This window comes from Drosophila montana, unplaced genomic scaffold (assembly GCF_035044405.1).
Source record: "Drosophila montana isolate Dmon_TW-CO22-7 unplaced genomic scaffold, ASM3504440v1 contig_3123_1, whole genome shotgun sequence".
Lineage (NCBI taxonomy): Eukaryota > Metazoa > Arthropoda > Insecta > Diptera > Drosophilidae > Drosophila > Drosophila montana.
The window spans coordinates 76,218-92,315 of NW_026998002.1; the positions used below are offsets into that span (position 1 = coordinate 76,218).

The 16,098-nt window shown below is 46.4% G+C and overlaps 9 protein-coding genes across 11 annotated transcripts; 5 read left to right on the forward strand and 4 right to left on the reverse strand.

Annotated features, from left to right (window-relative positions):
• The first annotated feature begins 49 nt into the window (after nucleotides 1-49).
• On the forward strand, nucleotides 50-1,319 carry LOC135430991 (probable ribosome production factor 1). Its single transcript, XM_064685854.1, has one exon. It carries the CDS (start codon nucleotides 52-54, stop codon nucleotides 1,228-1,230), a length of 1,179 nt encoding a protein of 392 aa, XP_064541924.1. The 5' UTR covers nucleotides 50-51; the 3' UTR covers nucleotides 1,231-1,319.
• Nucleotides 1,309-2,986, reverse strand: Pex19 (peroxin 19). Its single transcript, XM_064685857.1, has 6 exons — nucleotides 2,827-2,986; nucleotides 2,636-2,753; nucleotides 2,363-2,579; nucleotides 2,224-2,307; nucleotides 1,999-2,162; nucleotides 1,309-1,718 (listed from the first exon to the last, which is right to left on the reverse strand). Exons 1-6 carry the CDS (start codon nucleotides 2,879-2,881, stop codon nucleotides 1,481-1,483), a joined length of 876 nt encoding a protein of 291 aa, XP_064541927.1. The 5' UTR covers nucleotides 2,882-2,986; the 3' UTR covers nucleotides 1,309-1,480.
• Nucleotides 2,987-3,369: 383 nt separating this feature from the next.
• Nucleotides 3,370-4,584, forward strand: LOC135430993 (replication termination factor 2). The gene is made up of 2 exons (XM_064685856.1): nucleotides 3,370-3,530; nucleotides 3,589-4,584. Exons 1-2 carry the CDS (start codon nucleotides 3,462-3,464, stop codon nucleotides 4,420-4,422), a joined length of 903 nt encoding a protein of 300 aa, XP_064541926.1. The 5' UTR covers nucleotides 3,370-3,461; the 3' UTR covers nucleotides 4,423-4,584.
• Nucleotides 4,531-5,663, forward strand: LOC135430997 (uncharacterized). The gene is made up of 3 exons (XM_064685859.1): nucleotides 4,531-4,667; nucleotides 4,727-4,918; nucleotides 4,977-5,663. Exons 1-3 carry the CDS (start codon nucleotides 4,584-4,586, stop codon nucleotides 5,523-5,525), a joined length of 825 nt encoding a protein of 274 aa, XP_064541929.1. The 5' UTR covers nucleotides 4,531-4,583; the 3' UTR covers nucleotides 5,526-5,663.
• A 219-nt stretch (nucleotides 5,664-5,882) lies between these two features.
• EMC3 (ER membrane protein complex subunit 3) lies at nucleotides 5,883-6,931 on the reverse strand. The gene is made up of 2 exons (XM_064685861.1): nucleotides 6,700-6,931; nucleotides 5,883-6,629 (listed from the first exon to the last, which is right to left on the reverse strand). The coding sequence occupies exons 1-2, from the start codon at nucleotides 6,846-6,848 to the stop codon at nucleotides 6,038-6,040; spliced, it is 741 nt and encodes a 246-aa protein (XP_064541931.1). The 5' UTR covers nucleotides 6,849-6,931; the 3' UTR covers nucleotides 5,883-6,037.
• A 215-nt stretch (nucleotides 6,932-7,146) lies between these two features.
• Nucleotides 7,147-7,701, reverse strand: LOC135431016 (ARL14 effector protein). The gene has a single exon (XM_064685892.1). The coding sequence runs from the start codon at nucleotides 7,603-7,605 to the stop codon at nucleotides 7,261-7,263; it is 345 nt and encodes a 114-aa protein (XP_064541962.1). The 5' UTR covers nucleotides 7,606-7,701; the 3' UTR covers nucleotides 7,147-7,260.
• An 86-nt stretch (nucleotides 7,702-7,787) lies between these two features.
• Nucleotides 7,788-8,503, forward strand: Dpy-30L1 (Dpy-30-like 1). Its single transcript, XM_064685891.1, has one exon. The coding sequence runs from the start codon at nucleotides 7,886-7,888 to the stop codon at nucleotides 8,369-8,371; it is 486 nt and encodes a 161-aa protein (XP_064541961.1). The 5' UTR covers nucleotides 7,788-7,885; the 3' UTR covers nucleotides 8,372-8,503.
• Nucleotides 8,436-11,359, reverse strand: Nup107 (nuclear pore complex protein Nup107). The gene is made up of 3 exons (XM_064685890.1): nucleotides 10,698-11,359; nucleotides 8,942-10,640; nucleotides 8,436-8,883 (listed from the first exon to the last, which is right to left on the reverse strand). The coding sequence occupies exons 1-3, from the start codon at nucleotides 11,271-11,273 to the stop codon at nucleotides 8,519-8,521; spliced, it is 2,640 nt and encodes an 879-aa protein (XP_064541960.1). The 5' UTR covers nucleotides 11,274-11,359; the 3' UTR covers nucleotides 8,436-8,518.
• A 353-nt stretch (nucleotides 11,360-11,712) lies between these two features.
• Nucleotides 11,713-16,088, forward strand: LOC135431023 (zinc finger protein 354A). 3 transcript variants are annotated; one of them, XM_064685906.1, is made up of 2 exons: nucleotides 11,713-11,843; nucleotides 13,344-16,088. In XM_064685906.1, the coding sequence occupies exon 2, from the start codon at nucleotides 13,373-13,375 to the stop codon at nucleotides 15,596-15,598; it is 2,226 nt and encodes a 741-aa protein (XP_064541976.1). In that variant the 5' UTR covers nucleotides 11,713-11,843; nucleotides 13,344-13,372; the 3' UTR covers nucleotides 15,599-16,088. The 3 variants fall into 3 exon arrangements, with proteins under 3 accessions (XP_064541976.1, XP_064541975.1, XP_064541977.1); XM_064685905.1 differs by lacking the exon at nucleotides 11,713-11,843 and adding an exon at nucleotides 11,850-12,181; XM_064685907.1 differs by lacking the exon at nucleotides 11,713-11,843 and adding an exon at nucleotides 12,607-12,626.
• The last annotated feature ends 10 nt before the right edge of the window (nucleotides 16,089-16,098 follow it).

Here is a 16,098-nt window from a genome sequence, read left to right on the forward strand (position 1 = left end):
GCCGCTCGGCTATAGTTTGGTATATTTCTAGTTTATTAATTAGAAGAGAATATGGGTAAAATAAAAAGGAAACCACAGCCCCAACCCGTGGAACAGGATTCAGATAGCGACTCCAGCTTTGCAGACGAGGAAGTGAATGAGGCCGAGAAGCCTGCACAGGAGCCAGTCACTGACAGCAGCGATGATAGCGACATGGAAATGGACGAAAAATCAGAGAAGAAGGAGCAGGAGCCAGAAGCTGAAGCCGGCTCTGCTGAAGAAAGTGATGATGATGATGACGAAGAGGATGAAGATGAGGACGACGAAGATGATAAAAAGGCGCGCCTGCCAGTGCTGAATCCTCTGAGCTTGATGAAAAACAAAGAACAGCGCATGGCGCTCTATCGTAAAATGAAAAAGGAAAAGCACAAGAAAAAGATGCAGGAGCGACGAGCACGTCGCAAGGCGGGCGTGCCAGCTAATCCGGGACACACCATAGAAAGTCTGCGCGAGAAAGATCAAACCGAGGTGAGCAATCTCAACGATTCCGATAACGAGGAACTGCGCAAGGAGCTGGAGATCGACGATTTCAGTACGTACTTCGAACGTATATACGAGCCAAAGGTGCTCATCACCTTCGCCGATAACCCGGTGACAAAAACTCGCAAATTTGGCTTAGAGCTATCGCGCATATTTCCCAATGCGCTGGTCAAGATACGCAACAAGGCGTCGGTGAAGACAATCTGCAAAAGCGCCGAGCGGGAGCAGTTCACAGATGTGGTCATTGTCAATGAAGATCGACGTAAGCCCAACGGATTGCTGGTCATACACTTGCCCAACGGACCGACGGCGCATTTTAAGGTGTCCAATGTAAAGCTGACTTCGGACATAAAGCGCAACCACAAGGAGATAACCAAGCATCGACCGGAGGTTATACTAACCAATTTTACAACTCGTCTGGGTCTAACAGTGGGTCGCATGCTGGGCGCTCTGTTCCATCATGACCCGGAATTCCGTGGCCGACGCGCCGTCACCTTTCACAATCAGCGCGATTATATATTCTTTCGGCACCATCGGTACGAGTTCTCCAAGGAGGGCAAGCGCGTCAAGCTGCGCGAATTGGGGCCACGCTTTACGCTCAAGTTACGCTCCCTGCAGGAGGGAACCTTCGACAGCAAAACGGGCGACTACGCTTGGATCATAAGCAATAAGCGGCATGCCATGGAGTCCAGGCGTCGCTTCTTCCTTTAGTTTAAGACTCTTGCTTTCGATTTGAAATATGTTAATATTTTGTGTTACGTAGAGAACATAAATAAACGATAAGGGAAATATAAAACAAATTTTCTTCATGTATAACCACCAAACACTAATCATCACATGATGTCGATTAAAATTACAATTAATTGATCTCCCTATGCCTAAATGTGCAACATTCAACAGATAGTGGCGCACTCGGCCATTGGCACTCCACCAGGAACGACACAGCTCCAAATACCGCAAATTACATGGTTGGGCATTGAGGATTTGGAATACCACCAGCTGCTGTGGCATCCCCAAACGGCAGATCTCCGCCCGTCTCGGCCAGTATTTCTGCTGGCGGCTGTCCATAATCCTGCAGCTTACGCATATCATCCAGCACCACGCGGAATTTCTCACGTTTTACGGTGGCAGTGTCATCGGGCTTTTCGCTCTGCAAATGGCCCTCAATAATCTTGTAGAGCTCAAACTGTTTTTGGTATCTGCAAAAGACAGAAGTTGAGAGTAAATAAGCTGTAAGTGTGATAAAAGTTCCTACTACATTTAATATGAAATAGGGAACTATAAAGAAATCGAGAGCTAACTGGAGAAAGAATAGGTGTACAGTGAAAGCCCTACTAACGGACAGCTCTCTTGGAACTTCATAGAACTTTCACTGTATATGTAATTTTATGTAAATATTATTGAGTCACGCCGTCGTCAACTGTTGTTCAGCAACAGGGCGGGGTCGGTAATAATATATATGTAATATTATGACAATACCTCTCCTTATCTTCAGCTGAAAGCTTTGAGTCATTCTCCTCGAGATATTTTGGATACTTTTCCAGCAGCTCCTTAATGCTAGGCAGTAGGATCTCGGCGGAGAGCAGGCTCTGCATCATACCCTCCATAAAAGGCAGGAAAGTATTGCCATCAGCATCGCCACCCTGAAATTCGAGAGACCATTTTTATTATTAATCCGTAGATGGGTATTCGCACAGCGCATACCTCCAAATTCATGGAGCCAAACATGCTGGCTATGTCGTTCTCCGATGCTGGTGCTGCCAGATTTTCGGTGCCCTCTTGCAGACCCTATACAAAGAAATACATATTAATAAATGTCTATAAATCTTGGTGAGCAACGCACTTTCAAGGCCTGGGAAATGCTGTCTGAATACTTGGAGACTTCGTCGTCGTTGGCAGTGTTATCACCACTCAGTGTCAGGGCGGCCGCTTCGGCCATTTTCTTGAAACCGGCCATTATTTGATCCGGATCCTGTGGCATTGGTGGTATATCGCCGCTGGGCGTGTCTGGCCCGCCGAACAGTGTGTTCATGCGATCCGCTAAGATTTTCGCTTGTTCGCTGCAATTCCAAAGTTCAAGTGATACGAATGACAGGCAACAATGTTTTCTACTTACATGAAAAATGCATCGGGATCGTCGCCGCCCTCGCCGGCTGCAACTGCTGTGCCATCCGTAGCCACGGGCTTTTCCGGCTTGGCCCCGCTCTTGCTTTTGTCAAAGTCCTGCAGGGCATCTGCGAAGTGTAATGGATGTTTGTTATATAAGTTGTAAGGGAGGCTGCTTCTGCATTTCTTTTTGACACCCACTGTCGAGCAGTTCGTTCAGGTCATCACCATCTCCGTTTTGCTTTTGTTCGGACATTATGTTTAATTTATGTGAAGTAAATGATTTAATTACTGAAAAAAACTATGTAACACTTCTTGTTTTGACTTGACACAAGGTGTGTGCATGTGTGTGTGCGAGTGTATGAAAGTAACGTGTGTGGCCCTTATTATTAGCTTATCGCAACCGATGCTTGTCAATGTTATCGATGGTATGACCGACTTGAACCGTAATTCATAATTCTTGCCATAATAACCCCAACCAGAATTATCAACAAGAATATTTGCTTCTTATTACGTCTATTTATACACCAATTTTAAAAAAAATTTTTTAGGGAAAGGTGAAGAAAATAAATACTTTGAAATCGTGCCGATGCTTAGATAGTTCCGATTTTTATTTTCGCATCCAAGTACCAAAAATCGACGCTAAGTCACCGCCGCTAATTTGACGCAAGTGCGAATGCAGCAGAAATATCGATAATTAAGCAGAAAACGTATCAATCGATAATTGCCAATCTCTAATTTTCCATACAGTCATAACATAAATAAATAAAAAAGAGGAAGAGCGAACGTAAAAAACAATAATACTTTAAAAATCTTTGAGCTGATATAAATATAAAATGGGTTGCGATGGTGGCACTATACCCAAGCGGGATGAGCTGGTGCGCGTCAAGCAAAAGCCAGAACAGGTAAGGCAATTTGATGAATCAAGGTGTTCGTTTATCTCATAATCTGAAATTCCCGCAGAAAGACAAAGACGCAGAGCGAGAATTTCGTTGGTTGCACTGTGCGCTGACCCAGCAGCGTTTGCAGGAACCAATTGCTATGTGCACAATGGGACGCCTGTATTCCAAGCAGAGCGTCATCGAACGTTTGCTAGAGAAGGTGGAAATGCCCGAGATCTCGGCGCACGTGCGCAGTCTGAAGGACATCAAGACGCTGCAACTAACTCCAAATCCAGCATTCACGGATGAGGACAAGACCGAGGGTCTGCTGGACACACGGCATGCGCCTTACATCTGCAAACTAATTGGTCTGGAGATGTCGGGCAAGTTCCGCTTTGTTGCGCTGTGGACCTGCGGCTGCGTTATGTCAGAGCGGGCCCTGAAACAGCTCAAAGGCAACATGGCCAGTGTGTGTCCACTTTGCCAGGCACCCTACAGCGTGGAGGACGTCATTGTGCTTAATGGCAATGATGAGGATTTGGAGCTTATGAAAGTTAAGTGTGAAATGCGTACTGCTAAGCGCAAGTCCGCCAAGAAGGACAAAAAGGATGCAAAGAAAACAGAAACCTGTGTAAAATCAGAAACCGCTGATGCAGCTGCCTCTACCTCCACTAAGATAAACAAGACCTCCACCAGCAATGGAAACGCGAACAAACTGAAAATTGCAGCCAATCCCAAGCGCCTGGGCGCGGTTAATGCAATGCAAGATCCAGAATTAAAGCGCCTTAAGACAGACTTCAGTGTAGCCAAAGACCCGAAGGCCAGCGATGTGTACAAATCTCTGTTTACCAGTCACAAAACCGACAAGGAACAGGAGCGCGCTCACTGGATCACCTACAATCCGTTCTACAATTAGTCGCCTCTCCCCCCAAATAGTTGTAAACTCTAAACTTAAAACAATTTAGTTTGCCGTACGTTTTCAATCATTGTATCCATTTGGTTGTACTGAGACAATTCAGTAGCTGCCGTTTCATTTTACAAATAGTAACTGATATAAATTACACAAAATATTTCAATATGTATCGCGCGTCATATCAAAAGGGATTCCTGACGATACTTTACAGTGTGGGCAGCTCTCCACTGGACAAATGGTCCACATATGTAAGTCTATCAAAAAACCTTTTAATAGCGAACAGCTATAATTTGTACTGCACCCATAGACTAAAAATGGTTATATTAAACGTATTTATGATGAAGACATTAAATCTTTGGTGCTGGAAATAATGGGGTCTAATGTGTCAACTACATTTATACATTGTCCAAGCGATTGCAAGGCAGAGCTGGGCATTAAGTTGCCATTTTTGGTGCTGCTCATTAAAAACATGCACAAATATTTTTGCTTTGAAGTTAAGGTGAGCTTTCTGCAAATATATATTGGGGTTCATACTAAGATTGTTTGACTGTTTGCAGATTCAGGACGATCAGCGTTTTATGCGACGCTTCCGCGTTTCCAATTTCCAGAGCAAGACATCGGTGAAGCCGTTCTGCACGGCCATGCCCATGGGCATGTCCCCAGGCTGGAATCAAATACAATTCAATTTGGCCGATTTTACACGTCGCGCCTATGGCTCGAACTATTTGGAGACCGTTTCGCTGCAGGTCCATGCCAACGTACGCATCAGACGCGTTTATTTCACTGACAAACTTTACACGGAAGCTGAACTACCCAACGATTATAAGCTGCTGGGCAAGCCCAAGGATTTGAAGAAAGAGAAACAATTCAAAGCTCCGCCAACAGCGCGTCCACCATCGCCACTCAATACGGGACGGGCCGAGGCCACAGCCAAAACCGAAGAATCGGCTGTGGGCCAAGACACGGAGACTGAGATGATGGATATGGGTCCACCGGAGGTAAAACAGGCGCCAGCCCCTGAAATCGCTGAACCCGAAGCAGCTCCCGTCGTATCTGAGGAGCCGCCTGCACAAACCGAGCCCACCGAGGATGCGTATTATTATTAAGGTTATTTTAATGTTTATGTTAAATGTTTTACCTAGTTTTATTTGTGCACGCAACTGGACAGAGGCATGGCCGAGTAACAACCAAATTAGTTAGTCGTAGATATAATAGTTAATTTAATGCAAGACTCGACTCAAAAATATCCTTGTTTTTGTTTATTAACGATCCAAAGGGTTGACTTATCCCTCTGGTGGCCGTAAAAAGCTTATTGAGGATGATAACGATAACGAAATCTTTTGATTTACTTTACTTTACTTTATTTTGTGTTATTTTTGATGTATACTTAAAATTTACCATTAAGGGTGTGTGGCACATTCCATAAAAGTTGTGGGCGTGGCAGAGTAACAACTAAAGTACAATACGTAGACATAATAGTTTATTTATTGCAAGACTCGACTCAAAACAAATTTGGTTTTTTTTGTTAAAATACGTCGTCTAAATTTTGCTAATAGGTAACCTTACAAAACGCACGCTTATCGGCTATCTGTTTCCGTTTGCGTTTCTTTGGACGCAGCTAGGATGCGCTGGCTTCGTTGGCGATGCTCATCATGTCCGCATCGATGTTCTTAAGAGCATTGTGATATTCTGTGATCTCCAGTGCCTCCCATTCGGCCTTGAATGCCGCCTTGGGATCTTGGGGCATTGTCATGGCTGCGCCGGTCATTGCATCGGCCTGAGCTTGTGTCTGATCCGCATGGTTGTTCTCACCCAGCACAAGGGTGTAAATGGAGCGCAGGCCAAAGACGTTCAGGAAATACCATGAAGCCGATGACACCCAGGCAGCATCCAGTGAAGCCAGCTCCACGCCGCGCTGCAGCATGGGCTTGAAGCGCAGTGTTAGGGGGAAGGGAACTTTGGTGGTCACAAATCCAGAGAACATCCAGTTGATCCAGCCACCAATAACGACCATGGGCAGCACATTAATAAAGTTGCCCTTAACCATGTCTGTCAGCATGGCTGAAGAGTTTTGCGCAACCGGCGCCCGTTTTTGTGTCTTAAAATAGCCCGTTTCCTCGTTGTTGAAGAAGTTCTTCCTCATGGAGAACGACTGGGCACTTAGATATTTACCATTCTCGCGCAGCAATCGAGCGCGGATCATGGCTTGACTGTGACAACGAACACAAAACACATTTTTTTACATTAAAAAAACCAATTACAGAAGTGAACCTTGCTCACCTGTCCATGATTTGGGTCATCTCAGCCTTTTTCTGTGTGGATATCAGAATGGACACGTAATGTCGCACAATACCAACTAAAAATGTGATGAGCACGATGGGCAAAAACACCCAAACGCGTATATCCGGATCTATTAACAGCTCCGTCATATTTAATTAATAATTCAATTTAATATTTAACAATTTTTTCAGCACCCGTAGAAGGCTACTCGGTGCTAGAGATGTGTATTGAAGATGAGCAATATCGATTTAATTGAGTAACAATGACCGACAGTTATCGTTGCACGGAGTTACCCTAATGTATATTTTTTATTCGGAGCGGCAACCTAAAATGTACGTGGAAATTTTTTGTAGGTTTCCAATGAAACTGTGACCGAATAGTCAAAGTAGCTCGTTACCAATTCGTTTGGTGGGCTATCGCCAATCGACATTAATAGTCTCAAGCAAGTGGATATCTATGGTAGCTATGTATTTTCTAATTAAAATTACAAAATATGTATGAGTTATATTATATTGGAAATAAAGGACTTATTATTATATGCGCTTATACTAAATTAAACAATTACATTTTGCCATGAAGATGCTTATTGGATATTGTTAAGTCTTTGCCGTCATACACGATGTTTTCATAAAAGAACTTTCTATTAACGCGACACTGCGGACCACATCTGGGTGAGCCACAACTACGGCACTCGTACCAACATCCATCACATTCTTCGTTCATGCAATCGCAAACGTCTAACCCATTGGATCTAATATTTCCATACTCATCGTAGGCGCTGCTTTTTCCATAATAGCAACCTTTCTTTTTTCCTCTGCGCTTTGTCTTCTCTGCCTCAGTACTACTACTATCGTCAATGGTTTCTTTTGGACGCTGTGGACGCTGACGCAAGCTTCGAGCACTCATTGCTAATCCTTTTTATTAAACAGTAGAATTTGCAAAGTAGATCTATTCTTGTGGAATTGGGTAAACAAATCAGATGGGCTGATTTATCGGTAATTGGTAATGTATCGGCCGTCCCCTAATTGTTATCGGCAGACCATATTTCTTGTATTCTGATTGTCGGCGTGGAGTGTGACCATCTGAATATACAATATTGGTGCCACATATAGCCAAGTCAAATATTCACCTCCTGCGACGCCAGTGAAATTGTTTGATTTATTGAAGTATCAAAGTGATTGTAGAAATGGAGGCCAAAGACGATTCGCCACCGACATCAACGAATCCGCCTCCAACTACAGAGGCAGCTAAGGATACAGCCAGTGCCGTTGTCGCTGCTGCTGCCGCTGCCAGTAACAATACACAAGCTCCAGCAAATTCGGCGGCAACTGCAACAACAGCAGCCCCGCCACCAGCAACAAGCAATAATTCCAGCTCTAACGCAGCAGCAGCTGCAGTAACAGCAGCACCGACAGCATCGACGACATCAGCAAGCACCGCGCAGCAGCCACCGCCGGCCAAAAAGCCAAGTGCTCCACCTGCGCCGCGTGCCGATCCCAGCGCGCTGCCAACGCGCCAATATCTTGATCAGACCGTGGCCCCCGTTTTGCTGCACGGCTTGCAGGCATTGGCACGTGAGCGGCCCACGGATCCCATACAATTTCTGGCCTCGTACTTGCTAAAGCACAGTAATGGCTGCGAGGAGCCAGTTGCCAACGAGGCCAGTACTTAGGTGTAGTTTCTCGTTTCTGTTCCCTATATCCCGTTGCCCTAGCTCTGTAAGTGAAAGTCCCCAATAAATGTTTAAAATTACATAAAACTATAATAATAAATCGCTGTTGCGCACCGTTCACTTAAATAATAAGACAGCAATTTGCATTTAGGCAGTGATGGGATATCCCCAAGGATCCAGTTTACAATTGAGCAGCTGCAGCGAGGTGTCCGCAATCTTGGCCAGCAGCTCGGCCAGCTTGTGCTTGGTGTACACCTTGTACAGCTGTCGACGCTCATCGGCAATCTCGTCCGCCAAGCGAATACAGCCTGGATGATCGCGCGATTTCGCCATGACCTCATGCAGAAGCAACACAATCTCTGGCAGGCAAATCGAACGCAATTTTTCCATTTGCAGCAGACGATTCTCCCAGTGCAGCAGCGCTGCATTCTCCGGCTCCTTGGCAATAAAGGGATCATTGAGCCAGCCCTTTTCCGGAAACAGCAGCACATTAAACAGTGCATCCGTGGTCACTGGTGGGGTAAACAGACGATTAGTAAAAATGAAAGTCAGGTTTGATTTGTGTCTTACTTTTAGACTGTTCCTTGACCTTCTGCTCCCAGCGCGCCAATTCAGTGAGATAGGTTTGCTCCTTGTGCTGCGCATTCATGCGTTCAGTGAAGTTGTCCTGCGTTTGGCCGGAATTCTGTGTGCCCTTTTGAGGTGGCTGAGGGCGCGCTTGCTGCAGGCGGGTCCAATCATTGAAACTGTCCACGCCAGCCAAATAAACCTTGTAGCACAGGTACTCCTTGAGGCTGCACTCTTCGCGAGGTCCCAGGTTGTCCAGAGCACCATAAATATTGATCAGCTGACTAGTCACATCGCCGGGCACCATGGCAAACACCTGACGCACACACTCAATTTTGTTGCTGGCCAAATAGTGGCGCATCATAGCATTGGCCTGCCAGAGCAGCTCGCCGCGCTGCTCGACCAAATGAATCAGATACTCGAGCGACTGAATCTTGCGCTTGTCGGCTGCAGATATCGAACCGGTGGGCGGCTCACCTTGTATGCCGGGTGGCGTGCTGCCCAGACGAATGCTTTCCACAGTATGCCGTGTTATTTGCTCCACGTCGAGGCCTGCCTGCATAGCCGCATCTAGCGCCTGTTGACGCAGTCGCTTCTCATCAATTTGTGTCAGAAACTTTGCATAGAGCTGCACCTGCAGCTTGTTGGGCAAGCCCGCCGCATAGTAGGCAATGGGCTGGGGCTCTCCGCGCTGGATTAGTGATTCCACATAGGCAGCGATAATGCGTTCCGCCTGCTGCTGCTGCGGCTGCTGCTCGACTCGTCCAATCTGGCGCATGAAAAGCACAATGTGCGCCATGAAGCGCAGCTGATGCGGCGGCAGCTGCGCCTCCTTGGGCACGGCGTCCAGCCAGCGGCACATATGCTGCAACAGCTCGCCGCACGTATCTAGTATGATGTGCTGCTGGATGACGCCGAGTTGGCACTGGGCATAGTCGCGCACAGACACGTCCTTGGCCACGCTCAGCTCATCGAAGATCTGCTCCAGCGTCATTTTGCCATTCCAATACTCATCCGGCATGGGCTGATAGCGTTTCATGCAGCATCCCCTAATCTCGCTCTCGACGCGTATGTCTATTTGCACCTTGATATACGCCCATAGCAGATCGTGCCAGCTGCTGTGCAGCAGAGATTTCAGCGCTCCCAAGTGACCACAGAACACGGCCGCTGTGGCGCGTGTGTACTCATCGTATTTCTTGGAATCGGCCAGTAGCCAGGCACAACGCTTCCAAATATCGCGACGGGGATTGCCTTCGATGGGCAGCTTCTCGTGCGACTGCCCGGCCACGTGCTGTTCAAAATTGGGATCCTCGTGCAGACGCCAGCCCTCCAAGATGGCTGCCCGCCAGGTTTGGCCAAAGTGTTTGCACAGCTTCAGCGCCTCATCGATGTGTCCGTTTCGTATGGCAGCGAAAATGGCGCGACCCAAACGCAAATTGTCCTCCGTGTCGAGGGCGTGCAGCGGTTTACCCTCACGCACCGGCGCGTCCGGATCTAGTTGCTTGCATATCTCATGGCCACGTCCAAAGGCGGCACCCTGCAGATTCTCTAGCTGGAAGAGCGTATTTTCCCAGGCCATCATGCGGTCGTGACTCTGCAGCGCGTTCGCCTGATCCTTCTGCTCGTAGCATTTCTCCAGCCAGTCAACCACCAGCTGATACTCACGCAGCTGCGCATTTATGGAATACAGCTGCTGGATAACCTGTTAAAAGCGCATTTCAATTAAATACACGAATTCGAATGCTCATTTTATACGCACCTCTTTTTCACTACCGCCCAGCATGGGTCCATCCTGCATTTCATCATCCGCCTGCGTATCAGCCTGCAGCAACAGTCGATCGTAGTATAGTGCGTGGAGCAGGCGCCAGGTGTTGATTTCCTGCTTTAACCACTTGACGCTAGACTCGCGCTGCTTGGTGCCATGGTTGCCGCCCACGCCACGCTCGATGTCCAGCTCCAGCTGTTCGACAACCTGTTGACAAGCTTGCGCCATCAGCTGCACCACATCCAGGGTGTCGTTGGTGTTGTTATGAGCGTGAAGCACTTCGTAGAAGTGTGCAAAGAGAATGTCGGTTTTGGCGCGTCCATGATCCGCTTCATCGATGTCGTCCGCCATAAGTGTGCTGTCGCCGCTCAGGCTGGTCAGATCGTTGGCGTTGACCGTACGACTTTGCAAAGACCTCAAGAGTCCCAGAGCTCCCGAGCTGCTGTTTCTAAACATGTCCTGCTCATCCGGCAGCAGCGTTATCGAGAGATTGTTTGCCTGGCTATTTGCTGTGCTATTTAAGGGCAGGCGCAGCAGGCTGCTGCGTCTGTGCTGGAACGGACTTTCCATTGATAACTGTTTATATTTAAATAATAATTGTATTAACTATCCACACGCGACAAAAATGCCGGGACTCTGCTTTGCAATCTAGCTCAACACTATATTCTGACTGCCTTGCAACACTGGTTACGTTTGATATGCACCTCAAATATTTTGCTTACAAGCAGCCAAATTATATAAAATATATAATATATTATATAATATTTATTGACGAAACTATTTAAATAAATTATTTTGTAGTGTGTTAACTAATATGTTAAGACTTAGATTGGAATTATCAAAACAAATAATCGTACACAGATTGTATGGAAAAACAACTGAAAATAACAAAATTCTAAACCTGCTTTTATTAATATATATCATTTTTTTTTAGCATATTATAAGCAATTTATATTTTCTAAGACATTTCATCTCAAAAGTCTAGTCGGAATATATAAAATATGATATAACAATTTTTGGCTTGTCATACATTTTTTGCGATCAGCATACGGGCCTGTGAAATAAAAATGAGTGTCATACCTCGACATGCAACATCTAGTTGTCAACTAAATTGGAACGTGTCTGCGCCACAAAATAAAAGTAAGCGTCGTTTTTATTATTTTGTTGTTACAATAAAAGGACTTTTTTGTGTAATGTAATGCTTAAATTACACGCACTGGCAGTGCACCGCCGCTTGTTTGGCGAAAATACAGTGGTAAATTGTATCAAATTATGGTGAGGCACAGGCCAAATTGTTAGACGCTAATTGTGTAAATAAATGTATTACAACTGTAAACCTGAATTTTACTGTAGTGCAGTTAAATAACCACATGTATAGTTTATATGATAAACAAAGAGTTTTTTTAATGGCATCTAGCTACAATTGTTAATACCCAAATTAAATCTATGAAAAATAACTAAAAACAACACAACAAAAGGTAAGAACCGGAAATTGATTTTTACCCGCATACTTAAGTACATATTTATGTATGCATGTATACATACACATACACATTCTCATAAGTATGTGCATACATAAATGTATATACATATACATATGTCAGTATGTACTTACATATGTATCTAAGATAAATACACTTTTCTAACAAATCAACTACTTGCTTAGTCAGTGTAGACGCAGGGAAAAAACGAACAATTCGAGCATATAAATAGTATTTATGCAATTTGTACACAGAAAATCTTTACAAAACACAAATATATAGAGTTCGTATGGTACATGTGTGTTAAAAAATTGTATACATATGATTTTTTTCATTGACATTATAGATTATAATTACCTTCAGCTAAATATCACGAAGTACTTAGCCAAGCCCGGGGCTTGAACCCGGCTGAGTGGGTCGCTTAGACAAGTCAGCTATAAAGGTAATATTTTAGAGGAAGTTAATAAACCACGATAGTATATGTAAGCTCTAGAGTTAGTGAAAATACTGTGGAATTTCGCATAGTTATAAAAATAAAGTATGGGTATTTCTAGCAGCAGGTCCACCATGACTAATATTTAAATGAACGTTTTTCCCATTTTTATTATAATAATAATACCTATAATTTTGTTTTTAAGGTAACTCGAAGTGCAAAGTGGCTATTTTCTTATCCAAAAAGGCTTCGAAGTAAACAAACTAGTTTTGCAGTTTAAATAAGTTCCCGTTATTTTAAATTATAACCTCCAAATAATTAGGGAAAAATCCCAAAATACATATAATATGGTTTACTATAATCCCATATTTCCCACTAAAATGAACCCAGGGGAAATACGGATTTATTTTTTGTTTGTCTTCATAATTGCGCATTCTAATTAAATTAACAAAGAAAAAGAAGGTCATAGGCAGCACATGAATATGACGAATCTGCCCTATATTGAATTTATTTATTTGGAGTAGATATCCTCCCTTTAGTATATATTTTTGATGTATATTCAACCAACTAGATATGTATCTTCCAGGGCTATGTTTCGATTCGTTTAATGCAATCTTAGCACATCAGAAGGGGATCCGATATATTGGTAGCTTATTCTGTCCCCAAATGCCTAAACCTTATTTTACTCATTGCAATATTTGTTTTATTTTGTTTTGTTTATTCAAGCCTTAACAACCGCAACGCTATAAGGAACGATGGCCGTGCAGTTGAAGAATGCGTATCATCATTTGCCGCTGACCATAACGCCGATACTCTGCCAGCCGCTGCTGACGCCGGCGCCGACGCCGCCGAAGCCGGAGCCGCCAGATTTGACGTTTCATTGCATGTGCTGTGCCGAGTATTTTGTGCATCCGCTCGCGCTCTACCAGCACATGAACAGCAAGCATCCAAATGAGGCGACGCCACAGCAACAGCAGCAGCAACAGGAGCAGGCCGCGCAGCAGGCGGCTGAAGATGACAGCACAGACTACAGCTGGATATTCGAGCCGGTCTGCGAACTGGAGGTGGCGGCTGATGTGGCACCATTGCGCAGCGACGATGACAGCGACTCCAACAGCGATGATGACGCGGAGGAGGGCAGCGACGCGGAGAGCGACAATGATAGCGACAGCAGTAGCAGCAGCAACAGCAGCAGCAGCAGCTCCAGCAGCAGTACCAGCAGCAGCGGCGGCGGCGGCGGCGGCAACAGCAACTCCAATACCCAGCAGAGTCTGGAGAATGGTGCCTACGTGGAGGTGACATCGACACATCCCATGCGTGGCCTTCTGCCCGGCAGCCAACCCAACGAATATCAGCTGCAGACAGCGGATCCACGTGAATCCACATCCATAATACTTTTGCAGCCGACGCTGCGCATAACGCCAGTGCCGGCGCCAGCGCCAGTGGTACAGCCGCCGCTGCAGCCGACGCTCAGTCTGGAGCCGGCGGCCATTAAGCGACGTCGTGGTCGGCGCAGCAAGGCGAACATTAACAGCGAGGGCCAGGGAGCTGCAGCCGCTGCGGTGGCCCAGCTGGGCGCCAATGGGCAGAAGTGCTTTCAGTGCACGCACTGCGAGGCCTCGTTTCCCAATGCCGGCGATCTGTCCAAGCATGTGCGCTCGCACATCTCGAATAAGCCGTTCCAGTGCTCCATTTGCCAGAAGACCTTCACGCACATCGGCAGCCTCAATACGCACATTCGCATCCACAGCGGCGAGAAGCCGTACAAGTGCGAGCTCTGCCCGAAGGCCTTCACCCAGTCGAGCAGCCTGATGGTGCACATGCGGTCGCATGCGGTGCGCAAGCCGCATCAGTGCTTGCAGTGCGACAAGGGCTTCATCAACTACAGCTCCCTGTTGCTGCACCAGAAGACGCACGCGGCGCCCGTCGAGAGCTTTGTGTGTCCGGAGTGCGAGCGCGAGTTTAAGGCCGAGGCGCTGCTCGACGAGCACATGCGCATGCACACCCAGGAGCTGGTCTATCAGTGCGCCATTTGCCGGCAGGCATTCCGTGCCAGCTCAGAGCTCGTGCAGCACATGAAATGCCATATGGGCGAGAAGCCGTTCACCTGCTCCCTGTGCGATCGCTCGTTCACGCAATCGGGCAGCCTCAACATACACATGCGCATACACACGGGCGAGAAGCCCTTCCAGTGCAAGCTGTGCGACAAGTGCTTCACGCAGGCCTCCAGCCTGAGTGTGCACATGAAGATCCATGCCGGCGAGAAGCCCTTTCCCTGTCACATCTGCGGCAAAGCCTACAGCCAGCAGGCCTATCTCAACAAGCATATACAGGCGCATGCCATGGACGCGACGCCAGCTCGCCAAGCGTTGCCAGTCATGCCAGTCACGCCGAAGGAGACGCTGGTTTGCATTGTGTGCGGTGCCTTGCATGCGGATGCAACTGCCCTGGCGCTGCATGTGACGCGGGAGCATACGGCGCTGCTAGACAATATGAAGCAGGCCACGTTGCCGCCGGCACCACTTGCGGCGGGCAAATGCAGCGCCGTGGAACGCCAGGCACAGCAGCAGGCCTACATGCAGCGTGTGCAGTCGATGCTGCAGCAAATGAATCAGCAGCAACAGCAGCTGCCAGCCATGGACTCGGCCGGCGAGGACGAAGAAGAACTCGACGAAGACGACGACGACGACGATGACGAGCCGGATGAAGATGATGAGCAGCTGGACGAGGCGGCCGAGCAAAACGAGGCGCAGCAAGCGGCTAACAACGATCATGATGACATCGATGATGATGGTGATGATGATGGTGATGATGATGATGATGATGATGGGCAGCAACTAATTACGGATGCGGATATGTATTATGATATGCCCGTTGATTTTGCCGACATGGAAGTGGGCTGCGAGGAGGAGGTGTGTGCTGATTTTATAGAGAACGACGATTACGCTGCCGAAGAGGAGGTCTACACTGAGGACATCTGAAAGCCGTTACACATATATGAAGAGTTAGGAAGTTTCGCACAGGCATGGCATTTCGCATCAGTTCCACATATTATTCTCACAGCATGGATTCAATTTTGTATTCATTTTTTTTGTGTGGAATCTGTGCGAAATGTCAAATGCGAAACACAAACTCAGTTTTTAAATTTTAAGCATTGTTTTCTGGCCATAGTTCTTATTATTGCTTATGGTATTTAATCATTATTATTGTAAAACACCCAACACCACCCACAATTGTCAAGCACCGCGCAGAGCTCTTATGTTTAAATGTTCTATAGACTTGTATGTTTAAGTTTAACCCTACTAAAAATAGTGCTTGCAGCTTGCAACAGCTTCCAACTTCCACCGGCTGCCGAACCATATCGCATATCATCTCACAATATCTGTAAGCTAATCTCAGTTAGGGCTCTGCGTCGTGCTTGCCAATTCGAATGCACCACCTTAAATGGTATTAAACTTTAGTATTAAGCTACCTACTGTAT